The following is a 17,897-nucleotide window of genomic DNA, read 5'->3' as shown; positions in this document are numbered from 1 at the left end:
AGCAAGTGCTGTGCCTTCTGTGCTTCTTTGAAATCACAAAACCATGAACTTTGTTCTTTGACCTCCTGAGTGAAAAGCTCTGAATTTTGCTACAGAACTTTGTGCCCAGATACATTTAAGAACTATTCTTTTGATTCTTTCTTTCTCATATGAAAGACTGGGTTTCATAAAATCTCATACCCCACCCCCATGTCAGTGATAAACTTCACAGAGAATATCATCAAATGGCTGGTGAGGAAGGACTGTGACCTCATTCCTATCTGATCCCTAAGGATGTTCCTCTGTATGGGATATCCATATAGGGAAACACAGTATCCCTATATGGATAAAGATTATTTTGGGATTATATACTGGAACTCTGCCTAAGTGAGGAGTTAAGGAGTTAATCAATCTCCTCAGGCAGGCAGTCCGGTGCTGGAAAGTAGGCATTGTTTTCTAAGATTTGAGCATTTTTCTCAAGAGCTTCCTTCTCAAATAAAGGAAGCTCTGCCCTAAATTAAACAGTACTGAAATAGCATTTATTCTCTCCTTTAAAACTTCCTCTTAGAATATGTTAAATTTAAGTTGTTCCTCTTAGTTTTTTTATAGTTATCAGCAGTATTTATCCAGTCACTTTAAAAAGCCTTTTTCTTTTATTTTCTGTTGGTTTTAAGAATTGAAGAAACAAGTGCAGACCTGAGGAACCAAGTGGTTAGGTTAGAAGAAGAACTGGACCAAGAACGAAAGAAATACACGATGCTGGAGATAAAACTGAGGAATTCTGAACGTGCTCGTGAAGATGCTGAGAAGAGAAATTACCTCCTGCAGAAGGAAATGGAAGAATTTTTTTCAACATTAGGATGTTTAACTGTTGGGAGTCAAAGTGCTAAAGTCCCCAAGTAGAACAAGTATAGAAAATCCTGTTCTTGACAACATGAGTGAAAATGCATATTTTGTTCTGGTATACTCATGTATCATGAGTAATTCTATAGTGATTGTGCTCTCAGTGACACTTGCCCTGTTGTCTTTACGTGTGCTATAGTATTTGGGCCAGCTGGGAAAGACTGCTGACCATAATGCTTGAAAATTTAGTGTCAGATTGCCAAGAAAGAGTGGGTCCCCTCTGTATCCACAGAACAATACACTCTTCTCCAGAGTGTCCTGCTGCCATCTTTGGACTCAGCTGCACCATCCTTTTGCTGGCTCAAGGACAGCGGAAGGTCCTGCAGAGTGGGAGGATGGCCAGAACCAACAGACAAGCTGAGCCTGGAGCTGAGGGATTCCCACATTTTTGCTTGGGAAGGTGACAGTTCCAGCCTGTCACCACATCCAGGACATTTGCCAGATGGATTTAATGAGGTGGCTTTTGCCCCACCCCCTCCATAAAGTTTGTTCAAATTTCTCATTCTTAGAGTGGTATTATTTTATGAAGATATTGTGAAAACAAGGTCTGCAAACATGCTGAAGATACCAAAATCTTGACAATTCACTAAAATTGTCCCTTACCCACCTAATGGTTTCAGTGTTTCACAAAAAAGCAGCTTTAAATTAAACTGTGATTAATAATGAGATTGGCTACATAAACTCTTTGGAACTTTAAATATGCACATTTTGCCTTAGGTACTTGAAGGTTTTCTGAGCCAAAAATAGAGCAGTATTAGCTGCAATAAAAAAAATATCCCAAGATGATATATGTATTAAGGCAGAAGATGGAAGATCCTTATCATCAAAACACTTCCAAACTTTAATAGCAAAACTTATGGTAAGAGAAATTAGTGCAATTGGGTTGGGGGTGGTCAGGGTGGTAAAGGGGGGAGGGTGAGGATCTATCCTTAACCTTTCCTGCACAATGTACACTTAACCTCCCTTGTAACATTTCTCCTTACACCAGCTGATATTTTTGTTGTTAGTTCTTACAGGGATATGAGGGGACAGGAAGAATACTGCAAACAACCCATCATCCCAAGTTCCTTGCTTCTGCTAAGGAAAGATCATTAGAACGAAGCTGTAAGTTCTGGTAATTTGCTGCTGGGCTGACTTCCCTTCCAAGTGATTTCAAGAAGTTCTGCATAGCATTTGTAACACCCTGAGCCATGCAGACCCTGCACACAGAAATTTGTTTCACCAGATTCAGCTTGAATTTCACCTGCAAGCCCAGCACTGTTCACTTTGTCTTGGCACTCCATCTTTGACATCCTGAGGTAGCTTGGGAGTCTCTAAGGAGAAAGAATTTTAACAAAAAGAGCCACAACATGAACTGGCTAAAGGGAAAGTATGGACTTTTTGAGTAACGAAGAAGATTGCTTTATTTTAAGTATTTTGAAAAAGTGCCCTGACTCTGATTTCTTACTAGAGAAGACTATGACTCACTGTCTGGAAATAACCTTAGAATGGGTTTTTACATATCAGGAGATAGTCAATACTGAGAGATATACTTTCTCCTCAGCATCTCACAGATTTCCAGGTATTTCAATATTTAAAACATCTAGGTATTAACTTGTTTCTACTGCACTGTAACACTTCTCCTTATTATAGAAATGTAAAAAATGTAAACCATTTAAAGTGAGCAAAAAGCAGAATTTTAACCTAATCCTTCCTGGATAAGAAATGTCAAGCAAGGTGATACAGTAAATCATGTGGATTGGGTCACTCAGTTATTTCAAAACCTTTTTCCTACTTCCCAGGCTCTCCAGCTGCCCTGCATTCCTTACTGCCCCAGCACAAGGCAGGTACCTGCGTGTTCAGCAGCAGCTGCCTGCCACCTGCAGGCATGAGCATCATCCCCATTTTTTTTTCCCCACCTCTGCCTTGAATTCACTAGCAATGGTCACAAGTTATCCTTTAAGGAATAAGATGGCCATTTAGAACAGCAGCATAATCAGATGCATAATGAAAGAGAGAAGCAGTAACAGTGACTGAGCTGGAAAAGCAAGCAGTGTGGCAGGGAGCTGGGGGTATGAGGTCAGTCATCACAAAATAAACCTTAATATTGGAGGGTGGTCTAATGGTTGTAAGTAGAATTCCAGGACTGATAGAAAGCAACATTCAATCCCATTCAGTACTAGTAGCAAGCAGGGTATTTTAATGTCTTTTTTTATTTCTACCCAAATCATAGAAGCCTTGAGAGCCCACACCTCCCTTACACTAGTTATATTGCATTATCTCCGGTATGTATCCAGTGCAGACTGCTCCCTTTAGTTCACACAACAAACTCAAGAGATTTTACCAGCAGTCCTGGTCCCTGGTTGTCTGGTGTGTCTGGTGTTTAGTCTCCCAGTCAGCAGGGCTCAGTTCTTAAGTATTTATCCTTAGGTAACTGCTAAAAAACCCACCTATCCCAAACTTGCAGATCCAGGATAGGATCATGAGATCTGTAACACTGCATAATGTAGTACCCAAAATAAAATTAAGAATTTTTAATATACAAAGAAACTCTATGCACTCAAAATGAGGAGTGAAACAAACCAGTTCCAGACTGGCTGTTGTGCTCGGGTAACATCTATGGCTCCTGTTCATGAGGAATAAATTTCAGCTGCTTCAGAAGATGAGCCACTGCAGTAAATAAACCTTGCAAGAAGATGCAAACAACCCAGTTCACACTAAAATGCACTACAGTGGGATATTAACCTCAAGTGCAGCAACAGGACCATAATGCTAAATTCCTGACATGGGAAATTATGCAACAAATGAGATCCACTTGTACACAACTTTGAAGAACACTAAGCCTTTATGTGAGGAAGATGATAAACCTTTTCCTACCTTTCCTGTTTCCATACTCTTCTCCACCAATGCATTTGCCCACAGCAAGCACTGGAGACTACTCCTTATTTTGCAGACATTTCACTTGTAACAGTCTCTGATTCAAATGTCAGCTTTCTTAGCAAGTGTTTGTCTGGTTATTGTTAATTGAACATGACAGAAGGTTACTGGAATAGATAAATTTTTACCACAGCTTCACCTGTGCCTGGAATATCCTTTCCAGTATTATCCAGGCCAAAAAGACAAAACAGTAAAAACTTTTCAGTGAAAAAAACCCCAACATATGCTTTAAAAAAAAGCAAAACAGCAACACTTCAGAATAACGAAGAAAACTTCCATAGGTCGTGGCATTTCTAACACAAAAAAGGAACATGAATTAATAGCTTAATGACTCATCTACATTCAAAAGAGAATTCCACTGAAGGCAGCAGCATTATGGAGTGTTTCAGTCCTAAGCCACCAGACAAATCCTGGGCAGAGCAACAGCTCTCTCTGGCCTTGCTCTGTAATAGCATTATCATGAGAAACTGGTTGCCCTTTATGCTGATATATGCAAATAAAGAAGAACATTTCTGAGTCCCCCACCACATTGCTAGAAAAGCATCCCACAAATTGGTGGCCCAAATAAACAAAACTGCCTACACTGTAGTCCCAGTCCCTTTCCCTTGAAACTGGACACAAAGGCACCACCAGAACAGCTCAAGGGCAACTGCAGTTGTTAAGGAAGCACTGAAATACTGCTGGAAGTGACTTTTGTTGGGGCTTACCTGTGGGAGAAGTGCCAGTGCAGTGGGGGCTCCAGGCATCCAAGTCAGCTCTCCAGAAGTCAGATCCTTCAGGCTTCTACAAGATGCAGTGTTGAGAGATCCTCCCTGATACCAGGCAGCCCAGGGCTTACCTCTTTCAGCAGCACAGGCTCTCAGCAGCTGTATATTTCCAGGAATTAAGGTGGCTGCAGCTGGCAGCAAGGAAGCAAGAATGGATTCCCACTGGTCACAAAGACCATGCATGTTGTTATCAGTCTGTGGCACATCCAAAGTCCATGGGAATGAAGAAATGGAAAAAACACATCACTTTGCCCACAAGTGAGCTCACAAACAAGACAGGATAGTACAATTAAAAAACAGATGAATTCTCAGGAAGGACTCTTGCTAATAAGATTGCAAGTGCAGCCCATTATGGAATCCACATGAAGTCCATCGCAGCCTGGCAATGAAGAAACATTAAATGCATGGTGGTCAAACTTTTTTTTTTCTTTTTTATTTAAAATATCATTATAACCAACTGACATACTAGATAACAATGTATACATTCCAGTGGTGCACATGTAATGACCTATGGCATGAATGAGTTAAAAAAACCCCACAATGTTCTCAGTAATGCCCACCAACAGCTTATTTGGAGGGAATAAAGGAAAAGCAGAAAAAGGTGTCAAATGTGGGGAAGAAAAAAAAATTAGCTTTCCCCAGTATTTTTAATGGTGTATCTTCCCCTTTGTACTTCTTGGGACATAATAAAATTAAGAACATACTTCAAGAAGGGCAGAAGGAATGATCACGGTAATTGGGGTGGGATTTTTTTCTCAAATTTAGTAATAAAAGTTAAAGAACTCTCAAAAATAGACTAGATATTGGGCCTACAAAAGTAATTCATCTGTATGCAAAGCTTACCAAGAATTATTCCTTTTGTAAAATGTAAAGGATGAGCTGACATTACTAGTAAGCTATTTTTACCCTACAAAACCAGACTACAATAATAAAATCACCAATTTACAGCTAACACAATAATCTAGATGTACATTACTGTACACAGGCTATATATATATTACACATGAACATCTTACGTGAAATAGATAAGAAACATACTGATATTGTCTCAACATTGGCCAATAGGTTTGTTTTTCTAAAGGAGGTGTATTTTCTATTCACATTCAGTGTAGTTCCAATAGCAAGGGTTAGCTTTGCTTACTTAAGAAACGTAGAAAGTTTGTGTGAGGTAGTTCAAGAAAACCTAGCTTAAATTTTGAACTGCAGAAATAGAAACACAATGTGATCTGATTTGTAACACATGTCTGTAACACAGACGTACAAAGAAAAGGGAGTGAGAGGGACCACTTAAAATACTATCATCCAGTGCCCTTAACTAAGAATATATTAATTGAAAATTTGAGTGGGCAGTAAAGTCTTATCACACGCTTCACTAAAAACCTCTTTCTAACTCTGCTGAAAAATACAGACAGGCTCTCCTTCAACTGCTCCAAACCACTGACAGGAAAATAAAATGCAACAGTATGGACAAGTTGCTGCCAAAAGCAAATAAAAACAGATCTAGAAACTGCAATTCACTCCCTTCAGCAACGTGAAAAAGCAAGACCAAGTATAAGCTGAACCTTCTTCTCCACTTTTGCCCATGATCTTTATCAAGAAACATTTACTGTCATACTCTTCAGATTATTGGCTGGGTAGGACCATCCTCCTGTAGTAGGTTTTTGACATTTTCCTTCATGCACTGCTGAGCTGAATGCTCCATCCATCCATCCATCCATCCATCCATCCATCCATCCATCCCTACAGAGCCCTGGCCCCAGGAAGAAGGGCCCTACTGGCACAGCTGGTGCTGGGGACACAGAACACTCCCACCACACCACTGGTGCTGATGCTGTCCACCTGGAATTCCTGCCCAGAAAGATGTTGCTGCATCTCATATAGTAAAAGTTCTTCAAAGCTAAAGGCCCAAGCTTGGCCAGGGCAAAGTGCCACATCTGCTCAGCTGAGCACTGACCCAGGGCTGAGCATGTTCCACTTCCAAGCACAGGGAGTTGTGCTTGGGCAGCACAGCTGCTCACACACACCAACACATCAACTCTGAGCCACTGGCTTGCACCAACAAAAGACTGCCCAGCACAGCATCCCAGTACACTCTAAGGGTACTAATTCCCCCTACCCCATCTCTATTTCAAGCTCTTGAACAACTTACTTCTACAGAAGGAGAGAGCTGCTTTACCCTTGCTGCATGCCACAGCTTTGCGCAGAGAAGGCAGACATCAATCTTGCCATTACTGCCCAACTTTGAACCTCACCTGAGGTAAGGGATCAGACAGCTTATGGTAATTCAATCCATATCAACTCCCAGTGGATTGGAATGGCCTTAGAAAGTTGCATGCACTTTAGTGAAGCCTGTTGTCTTGAGAAGATTCCAAATCAAACTCTAAAATAAAACTTAACAATACTTTAAAATTGTACAGTGTATTGTATAGCATATAATCTAACAACAGACAAACACAGCTGAATTCCAGTTACCCATTTGTTTGTAATCTGTGGCAGTGTACACCTACCTGAAAAAAAGTTTATATTTCAACAAATAAAAAGGGAAGTTAAGACTAGGATGCTGTTGTGATAATTTGATTACTGAATATGATTTTGTCTTTGCAATTTGCCGTCACTTTAATTTGCCTAAAATGCGAGCAACTGAGAAAAATAAAAAGCAACACTCCTGTGAAGATGGTGCCAAAAGTGAACTCTTGCCACAGGCAAAGCCCTGACCCTACTGAAGCAATACCTTTAAGCACAGCTTGCTCACACATTGCAACAGGCTGCAGTGGGCAGTTCCACACATTCACTAACCTTGCCTTGAAAGAGGAAAAGCTCAGTTCTCCTTAGCACTTATCAGTAGTTCAGTTACTACATAGTTCAGACACTGGAAAGCAGTAGCAAAAAGTATTTTTAAGTTTCAAAATATTTCAGTCATCACTGCAATCCAGTGGGTTTCTATAATAAATTTAAATAGGAACTGTATTTACCAATTTATTTTTAACAGCACTGAGAGGCATCAGAAGTTACTTTTGTCAGTTTTAACTTCATTACACTGTGCAGACCACACTATCACTTGACCCTATAAAACAATGGAGTACTTTTGTTTGACCAAAATTTTTGGCTTAATTCACAGCTTAAACTTTGATAAAAAATTTACAAAATAGACTGTTCCATTGGTCTCTGTTCAACATTTTCTACATTCCAGTGCTAGATGAATCCAAACTTGTCCTGCCTGTTCTGAGGTAATATACAATTTGGCAGGATCCTGCAAAAATAATTGCCTTAACAAACGTGGCTTAGGAAGGCAATATTGAAATATTAGATATAAACGAGGAAAGCAAAATTACACGCACACAGCACTTACCAGCAGTCTAGCCAGGCCAGGAAAACAACTGTGCAGTTTATCAATTTAGTTATCTTTGAGACATTACCATTCCTTGCAACCCTGCATGTTTTTCAAAAAGACATGTTGGACATTGACATTACTATCACTTCTGTTTTTCTAAAACTTACTGCAAAGACAAATTTTCCTCTTTCACTTAAAACTTCAAAAAGATGCTTATTTAACCCAACAAGCAGAAGGAACCACACTGAAGACCACCAGTCACTCCTGGATGACCTCTGCATGCAGTTGCATTATTTGCTTATGCTCAGTGCCTGGCAAGACTTCTGTATCTTTTATGCCCATTTTTTGTGAGCTTTACTAATGTGAATTCCTCTTCACATTCTAATTCACTACACAAAATATGCATCTACACAAGGCAATCAATTATACAGCCTAGCTTCACTAAAAATCTGCATTTTCCAAAGAAATAAATTCTGAATGATTGTTTAACTCATACATAAACTTAAGTCAGTTATACATAAATCATTCTGTAAATATAAAATGTAAACAGTTAAAATACTTCTGTGAGGAGCAGCACCATCTTACATGACTATTTATTAACTGTTCTATATATCTCAATATATCTTTTGTTTAAAAAGTGTATTGAAACTTGGAGCTTCATTAATGAAAACTACTGAATATTTATAACTTAAAATGAACCACTGCTAAGATTTCTGCTACACTGATCTCATGGTGAAATGAAAGAGATAAATATTAATTTATACAGCACTACTTCTCCCCCCTTTGGATGGCATATATTGCTCAATTAATGCATTAGCTACAGAAATCCTGAGGTTCTCCTACCACTTCATGGTTTTTAGCAATCAGTTACTTTTGGTGGAGAAAGAGTAGCTGAAGTTTTGCCCCTACTGCATTCATGTCATTCCCTCTTTGACCCAAAAAGCACTCAAAAAGCACTTGCCTTAGTAGACAAAACTAGTAAGAACCAGAACTCCCAAGAACCACATCTCATGAAAGTATAGCTACAGCATATTGATATTCCCTCTTGTCAGTCTAAACATCCTGGATACACTTCATTCTGTGTGTACAAAAACAGGCTACGAGCTAGAAGTAAACAGTTTATTGGCATTGCAATGTATTATTCATGAAGTATCCTCATGTTTTATGGTGATCACAAGATTTGGCATGCCACAACTCTGCAGAAAACATCACATTACTCTGCTAGGCTGGATATTTCTGCAGCTTTGAAGATATGCTTTGCTTTCTTAAGTTCATAAACCCATTCAGATAATATTACTTCGCAAAGGTTTTTTTCTGTTTCTCTAAAAAAAACCCTCACTAATTGTTCCTTTTGCTGAAGTACTATAGGCAAGTGACCAAAATAAAAGAGGATTTTGTTCACTATCCAGCACCACAGTAGTGTGCCTGAAACTACAGCTGGCTGCACTGAATTCTCTCCCCCTCCATCTGGGACACAGATGTATGACCAAGCATAAAACTTTGAAGGATATCATGAACAAAACATCTGGAATAAATTCCAATTAAAAAATTGAAAACCTATAAAATCTTAAATAATTCATCATATGGTAATGACCACAACATTAATATGTGCTTTGATAAAACAAATCTTAGAAATTCAGTAAAAAAAGATCAGCAGCATAATAGTAAAGCAAATATGCAGATTTTAAAACCACAATAAAAATTACCAGGTTTAATATTTTACAGTTAATTACAGCAAAAAAGTGGCTGCTTATAACACAACTTACAGTTTGAAATTACAGCACTTTATGATGAATTCCATGATTATTTTTGAAAAAACACTCAAAAATACCACCAAATTTTAAAAGTGCCCTATTATTGACTAAAAGGACCCCCCTCCCACCCCCCAAAAGACCAAGTAGTCATCTACAGCAACCCAGAGGTCCAGCTGAGGTTTCTAGACTGCTGTCTGTATCAGAGGCCAATGTTGGATCTGTTGACATTGAAGACACATCGTTGACAGATGACGATGAAGATGGGTGTTGAGAGCCATTGATCATTGCTGCACCTGTGCTATGAGAAACAAAACAGCAAATCAGTTGCAGATACAGTTGCACAGTTCAGTACTTGCATTAGTCTGTCTCTCTCTTCCTAATGGCTGTTACTTTTCCCTGTTTTGGCAAGTTTGAAGAGATGTGTCTCAATCCACTATCAAAATAAATAAAACCCACAAGTCTTAAATGTGGGGCTTAACAGATGGTGTGTCAGGAGCTGAAATAAATGAAATATCTGTTTCAGGAGCTGAAATAAATGAAATATCAGTTACACAGGGACAACGATATAGGGATTGAACAGATCAATAAAATAATGTCAGCCCTGAATATTCCACTCAAATATACAATGTCTGAATTCAAGAGCCCTATTTTTGAGTTAGGTTACTTTTGTATGTCTTCATCAGCTTTACTCCCTCATGACCTAAAACCCCGTGGAGCCTTGTACTGTGCTTTTATTGTAACCAACCTAAAGGGGCTGGTTGGCCACGTATAACCCCGTTCTTGGTTCTTTCCTCCAGGTCCATGACTTCCTTGTATATCAACTCTGAAAATGCAGAGAAGGAAAAAAATTAATTTGCAACCCAAATACTAGATCAATAATACATCTCCCATTAAAATGTCCACTTCAATTTCATAGGTCTATTACTGGTTCAGAATTAGTTTTGAACAACAGATTATAGCCTACACAACAACTGGCAAGTGATATAAAAAAGTACATTCTTTTCTGTTGGACCTACAGGGACCTGGGACTCTTGAGAACACACTGCCATTGCTCTAGTGCTCTTTTATTCAGGCTGCTTGGAGACCTGAGGCTAAGTTGAGTCCTTAGGCCCACTTAGTTTTTATCAATGACTTCTTTGATAAGGGAAACTCAATCAGCAGTCTTCACTGGAAGAGCTAGGAATACTTGAAGACTTGTCCTTCTAAGTCAGCATAACATAGCTCAAGCTTCTGCATCTTTTTCAACTGTAGCAGCTTGTCCAGAAGAGTTACCCTCCCTACAAATGCTGTCCTATGGACTGCAAAAGGTGACTGAGACAAGCAGGTCTTTAGCTCACTTCAAAGGTTCATCTCCTTTGCAGGAAAAGCTTGTGTCACAACAACCGAGAGGCTGTGAAGCACTGATCTGCTCCCCTGACATCCAAGCAGATGAAGTAAATACTATCAGGTTGCTCAGAAGAACTTTAAAAACAATAATCACTGGGGCCCAGCATACTCCCAAAAGGCTTATTATACTTCAAATGCCTTTCTTACCTTTCCACTCTTCTATCGTGTGCTCCCTCTCATCTAACTGCTTATCTGGTATCTTTGGTGGAGGCTGAAAAACAAAACTAACTCATCATAGAGCAATCAAAAGGGATATAGAACCAGTATAAATTAAAAATGAAAGTAACCATTCAGAATATGAACCTCATTTAAAAATAATATTTACATGATTATATATCTGCTCATACTTGGACTTAGCCTGTTTTTTAGATGCTACCACAGTCTTTAAAGTTCTTCTGATTAACAAATTTTGTAATTTGCTTACATTACTGTAACAGAGAAACAGTCTGGTAGAAGAGCTCCTAAATGCAGCAGTCTCCATCACAAGCAGCTCTTTTCAGCTACTGTTAATTACTAAATTTTCAATCTAGCCATTACAGAGCAGCAGAATTATAATTGCTCTGTCTACATCAAGTAGTTTTTTCTATTCTTAGTGGCCATCACTGAACTTTTCTTTTTAAAAAAATAACTTTTATCATAAGCTGAAATTATCCTTCAACTAATTTCTCAAGGAAAAAATTTACATTAATATCTTTGTTCATTAGTTTTAATAACTGAAAGCTCAAGATCTTGTATTCAGATTTTGCTGAAACACTTATTTCTAGTTGAAGAATAGTATCAATTTGTACAACTGATGAAAGCATTTCACTTCCCCAAGAATAAATACCTCAGAACCCCATCAAGGGCAATCAAATCACTCTGAAACAACTGAAGCTCAACACATTAGAACCCTATAGGAAAGATTTCAGATGTATGACTACATGTTCAGGAGATGATAGGCAATTATACACCAATACAGAGATACATGAACACAGAGAGAGGTACCTCAGCCCATTCCTGATGCTATTTCTAATAAGGACATCTATCAACGTCAATAAAAATAATTATGGCTCAGTTAAGCTTCTAATGAAATGTGCAGCAATCTTTTGTCAAGCAGTTGTTCCAAGCATCACAGCAAAATGGCTTCATACAGCAGACTCGTAAGCAGAGACCTAAACCAAGAACTTACAGCTTCTGCTTCTGATGGATCATACCAAACATTGATGTATGGGTGCTGCAGGGCTTCATCCACAGAGATTCTTTTAGAAGCATCTATAACCAGCATTTTTGATAACAAATCTCTTGCTTGACTTGCTGCAAAAATAAAATTTTCTGTTTAGATTACTCCCATATACAGAACACATAACACATTGTTTCAAACTTTTAAAGAGAAGGGTCAGAGTAATCAAGTTCTAATTAAATGTCTATGCAACCCTCACATAATATGAGGTTTAGGAGAGTGGTCCATTTGATGGCAAAAAAACCTGAAGAGAATGACACGCCTGGGAAAGGGGTCAAACATGTTTCATTATCCATTTTCAGCAGTGTCCCTTGTTGTGACATCCTTATGTGAAACAGCTCAGGTGGCAGCCTTGTCTCAAATAGCAGCAGGCAAGCACCTACTGCCCCTTTGTCACATGCTTTTAGTCACAGAGAACACTGTGAGAGATTCCACTGAGTAGGTGGCCTTTAGAACCAGTAAGTCTCTGAAGTAACTAGAGAGTATCTATATATTATGAACATAAATTCCTTATTCTCATCCCTAGAGAACAAAGATCTGCTCTGCCTACACAACTTCTATTCCAGCCTCCCCCCACTTTTCTCTAAACTGTGTTGGCATCTGCCATTGCGAAGAATATAGATATTTACATGTCTTTATAAAGACAGCTCCAAGAATAGGAGCTGTCTCATGAAGATATGAAAATGGAGGCAAACACATGTCAGCACGTTCATCCACTCTCATGATATAAATATGCAGAACCTAAGTAGGATGATTCTATAGTGAACAAAACCAAGCTACATTTCTGTTCAATATATCACAGTTTTAAAACTTTTAAAACGTACAACACAGAAGACAAACCTTACCTTTAAGTTTATTGTGTTCAGAGTCAGCTGGGAAAAGGACATCTGGAAAGAGTTTTTCAAAACTATATCCAGCGTATTTAGGTCTGTTCTCCACGTAAGTTCGGACTGTAGGCTGTAATTTCTTCATAAATTCGGGGCATGGTGTTCCTAGCTGCTCTATAACTTTATTCCATTGATCAATATCTAAGGTTATGCAGCTAAGAAAAATACTGTGTCTGGTTTTCAGCTACAAAGTTATGCTAAAACCACATGAAATAACCAACAGAGAAAACAGAGGAAATTATAATAAAGTATCAAGTTCATCATCATGACTTAGGACTACTTTCTTACATGGTGAAACAAAGCAAGACTATGATAGCATAGTCAAGGTAACATGTATTTCACTCAAAATCATTACTGGCTAGAAAAGGATATAGGTCTGAGAAACAGAATATTAGAAGACTCACAAAATACTTAAATACAACAAATTTAACTTAAGTCCTTCTCTGGGTCCTGGAGAACTCGCTCCCTGATCTGAACACACATTGGCAGCAGTGAAGCTTCTACACATCACCAAGGCACTCCTGAGAATGACCCCAGGTGGGTGCTTTGTCCTTCTTTCTCATCTTGGTACCTCAGCCCAGTCCTGGGCAACCTCTCACCAAGGACATGCAACACTCAGCATCAGTGGGCACACAAAGAACCAAGGCTTGGCCCACACAGGTCAGTGACAATATTGTCAGGGACTTGAATAAAGTCAAAGAGTTTCAAGGATACATAAGGAACATCTTAACTAAGAAGTTTACACACTGTAAAGGGGAGACTGACCACTTCAGGGCAGAAGAATTTATATATTTTACTGAAATGAAGAAAGTAAAAATTGGTTCAGAAATCCCTAGCTGCAGATGGTTAAATACTGGAGAAGAGCTCGGATAAAATTTTATATACACTAATTCATATTCTCCCCAACATTTTCTCTTTGGCTGCCATCAAAGACTGGATACCAGGCTACCCAAATCAACAGCCGGACAAGGGTTGAAGCAGACCCTCTCTTATATTCTTAAAACTCAACAGCAGATCTCTAAATAAGGATTCTCAAGCTCTGCTGAGCTTTAGTAGAGGCCTTGACAAAAGGAACTATTTACATTGTATGGTACCAAGTCTAAATTGAAAAGCCATGCCAGCAAACCAGATGCATAAAGCAAAGCATGGTGCAGCTCATGCAATGATAGAGCTGTGTGAAAGTAAGGATGCTCTGGATTTCCTTACCATGGCTCAAAAATCTCGACCCCATTTTTACCCCTAAATGGTACTACATCAATTTTTAAACAGTAACCTGTACCAAAAACAGGAAACATTTCTGATGGCATCTAAAAAAACACTCTGTAAGTAATAATAAAACAAATAGGATGTCAAAGTCCAATTATTTTCACTAATTTTAGCAAGGATCTGGAGGTTTTAGTTCTGTTTGTTTGGAGCAGACTCTTTTTCTGAAATACTGTTCACAGGACAACCCATATAGACACCACCAAACCATCCACGGAATAGAAAGACAGAAATACCAGATATTTCTGAAAGCTCCTTGCAGGATCATTTCTGCATACAGAAAATAAATCTCCAGCGTGTAACTAATGAAGATGGTTAGGAATTTTGGTAAACATTCTCTATAAAATGCAAAGAATAGTAACTACTAACATGCTCAGGCACAAAACAAGATTAGTAAATTAGTACATAAAAATGAATTCCAAAGTAAAACCCAATGCATATGAACCAAGAAAACACCATCTAAACAAAAAGAAGTCTGTCTTAATTGTGACAACATTCAAAAGTAATGAAGAGGGACTATATTACACTGGAAAAAGAAAAGAAGAGGGGAAAAAAAGGAAAAGAAAAAATAAGTCTGTTTGCCCAAGTGGTATATCATGAACTTGCACACTGGTATTTGAAAAGGCAGTTTAAAACCAGTATTTTAAAAATTAGAACCACCTTAATCTGGAATTGTATCACTGCAGTATCTTTTGACCTTTTACAACTACATCTCAGGCCAAGGGTAAGGATACGATCTGTACCAGGAAATAAAACACCACCTTTGATCATTTCTCCCATGATGCACCCAACTGACCAAATGTCAACTGAAAACAAAATGCAATGATATTAACATAAAAGATAGTTATTAAAATAAAATAAATAAAAATATCTAGACACAGACATACACATGAAGTGACTATAAAAAGCATGTGCAATGAAAATGAGTGAAGGTGAATGTATGCTAACTACAGGACCAGCAGAGACTATGTCCTACTGCTAGGTGCAGCCTGAATATAAATGATTTTTTTTAAGTGTATCACAAGAAAAATCCATGTTCATTTAATAAAAAAAAAAATTGTACAATATGCATCTTCATGACACAACATCAATAAGAAAGTTAATGACTTCCTAACTAATTCAACCTGCTGCAGCAGCACAAGGATACAGTCCCTTCCTGGAAAGAGGATTTTGTGGCAAACCATTTCGCCCATAATGCACCCCACAGACCATAAATCCACTATGTTTGTAGCACAAAAAGAAGGAAAAGCAAAGCAAACGGTCATTTAAAATTAAAAGAAGCATAACATGACTGCATCCTATAAACTGCAGAGACAGCACAGGAAGAAGAGCAAGTCTTTGTATTAACCAATGAAAACAGTTTAACATACACCATGTGTAAGGATTAGCTTTTAACTGTCTCAAATACAAGGCAGAAAAACATCCTTTTGTTTAATATAGTGCTAGAGCAAGAGCTTGAGCAGAGAGAGAGACAGGAATCAGGCAGAGTAAAGCTCTTCTCCAAGGCTGGAGGCTTCAAAGTTACCTCTGCCAAGGGAACAGATTCAAGCACCAAAGAGAGATTGATTCCTTGAAAGTAATTCCACTGTAGTTGGAGTAATTCTAAAAGTAACTACGTAAACTGACCTGTAAAAATATTGCCTATTAAAGCAGTTCATGCTTTTTAAGAGAATTACATAGGAATTACAATTTGACATCAAGTATTTCCTAGAAGTTTTTATTTCCAAGATTACCATGCATCTCTCTCTCGCTTTAAATAAAAAGCAAACAGAATCAGTAAAAGATCACTTAGAATTTTAGAGGATCAGTTAATGACAATGTTAGTATGCTCCTAGATTTTCAGTTTGAATAATTTATTTTAAAATATGTCTCCAGGTACACTGAAATATCATTTTATACAAAAGAAAAACTTAAAAGCAATTTTTAAAAAATGAAATATGCATTTTCTACATTACCTTAAAATAAATTACTCAGAAGACATAAAGATGCACAAGTTTACTTTGTACAGGTAAGCCAATTTCTTTTGCAGTTACTTTCAGAAGTATTGTTAATTCCATATACAAAAGTTTTCTTGAAGTCATAACAATGAAATTTTATTATTATAAATATGTCAAATATGACACTGAATTTCAATTAAGCAGATAAGAGGGGGATTCAAGTGACAATAATAATATAGTAAGAATTTATGTAAATGTTCTGAAGGAGCTCAACAATGTCAAGCAAACAATATTGCTTCTTATTTTTCAATATTCCTTCTGCTTTATTTATTAAAGTTCCTCTAAAATAGTATCTAGATAATATGATAAGAAATCATAGTTGTGCATATTAATAGGTGAAAATTAAGGGCCTTGCTCATTTAAAAAAATGTTGTCAACACCTTAGTTTAGTGCTCTTTTTCCTTTAAAAACTTTTTTTTCAAATACTTAAGTACATATTATTTGGCTTAGAGACCCAAAGAAGCCAAGTTTTGCATTTGACTTTTTAAATAAAATTCTGAATGTTGACTTTTTGATCTGCAAACAACCTGCTGCTATCACAACCCAAAATATACCCAAATCTCTTGTAAAGAGCTTGTGTCCAACATGATAAAATTACCATTCTTCTGGTATCTCTACAAAACCAAACTTGAGATGTCTTGTGGTGTTTTGACTAACTGCTTTCTATAATCAGACAAAACCCCATCTAACTACAGGTCTCTAACTTTTGTAGCAAGCTGAACCAAAGCTACTGTGAATACTTTTCAGAAGACTAAAATAATCTCATTACAGATTTGAAAAATATTTAAAAAATCTATTGCTGTCATAAGGAGTTCATTTTATTCTTAAGCCTGTGAAGTGAACTTACTGATTTTTTTAACTCTAGGAGAAAAAATACCATGTGAAAATGAAGTTTAAACCAAATCTACCTAGTAGGAAATGTAAAAGTACTTTTTTCATAGTGTTTAGGGCTTTCCTTGTTTTTCACTGTTGCCTTCCTGATAATCATGGACATAACAGTGCATAAATCTGTTAAGGAGTATGTGCATGGACAGCTCTGGTGTCCTTTAGTTGGTTTCCTAATGTGACATCCCCAAACATCCTTCAGTAACAAAGCCTACATAAAAGTTAACTCTGTGTATTTGTTTGGGCTCTCTAGCTTTAAAACAACTGAAGATTTTGTATCTGTGTAGTATAGCACCAAAAAAATGTTACCCTGCAGTACATTATCTCAGTCATCACAATATATATTGCAATCCTCCCACAAGTTCAGCAGGGCACAAACTACAGGAAACTGCCAGACAACCCTGCAACCATTGGAAAACTGTCCATTTTCAATATTTAACTCCACACTAAATAAGGTCACAGTTAGTTTAACTTTGGGTGTAATGGGCTACAATAAGCATCAATACTAGCAGGTGAGGTTCCTGGAGAGCCCATGGTTCTTTCTGTAAGTGCATCCTTGATGCCCATCTCCCTGTCATGGCAGCTCCACAAACTCCTTGGCAGAGAAGAC

At 37.8% G+C, this 17,897-nt stretch overlaps 2 protein-coding genes across 8 annotated transcripts in view; one reads left to right on the top strand and one right to left on the bottom strand.

The window, feature by feature from the left end:
* Nucleotides 1-7,120, top strand: part of ARHGAP22 (Rho GTPase activating protein 22) — a 123,318-nt gene extending 116,198 nt beyond the window's left edge. The window contains exons 10-11 of the mRNA XM_066555118.1: nucleotides 654-1,741; nucleotides 1,890-7,120. Of these exons, the coding sequence (XP_066411215.1) occupies nucleotides 654-882 (229 nt within the window). The 3' untranslated portion in view covers nucleotides 883-1,741; nucleotides 1,890-7,120. The remainder of the gene's footprint in view (nucleotides 1-653; nucleotides 1,742-1,889) is intronic.
* Nucleotides 4,974-17,897, bottom strand: part of MAPK8 (mitogen-activated protein kinase 8) — a 170,558-nt gene continuing 157,634 nt past the window's right edge. For 5 of the 7 annotated variants that reach the window (XM_066555124.1, XM_066555125.1, XM_066555122.1 and 2 more), the window contains 6 exons: nucleotides 15,553-15,624; nucleotides 13,101-13,283; nucleotides 12,205-12,329; nucleotides 11,184-11,247; nucleotides 10,396-10,473; nucleotides 4,974-9,943 (listed from right to left, as the gene is read on the bottom strand). In XM_066555124.1, coding sequence (XP_066411221.1) covers nucleotides 9,798-9,943; nucleotides 10,396-10,473; nucleotides 11,184-11,247; nucleotides 12,205-12,329; nucleotides 13,101-13,283; nucleotides 15,553-15,624 — 668 coding nt within the window. In that variant the 3' untranslated portion in view covers nucleotides 4,974-9,797. Of the gene's footprint in view, nucleotides 9,949-10,395; nucleotides 10,474-11,183; nucleotides 11,248-12,204; nucleotides 12,330-13,100; nucleotides 13,284-15,139; nucleotides 15,212-15,552; nucleotides 15,625-17,897 lie in introns of all 7 variants that reach the window. The other 2 variants (XM_066555126.1, XM_066555127.1) reach the window with 2 other exon arrangements.

Source organism: Molothrus aeneus, chromosome 8 (assembly GCF_037042795.1).
Source record: "Molothrus aeneus isolate 106 chromosome 8, BPBGC_Maene_1.0, whole genome shotgun sequence".
Lineage (NCBI taxonomy): Eukaryota > Metazoa > Chordata > Aves > Passeriformes > Icteridae > Molothrus > Molothrus aeneus.
This window is presented reverse-complemented; position numbering and strand designations above follow the sequence as displayed.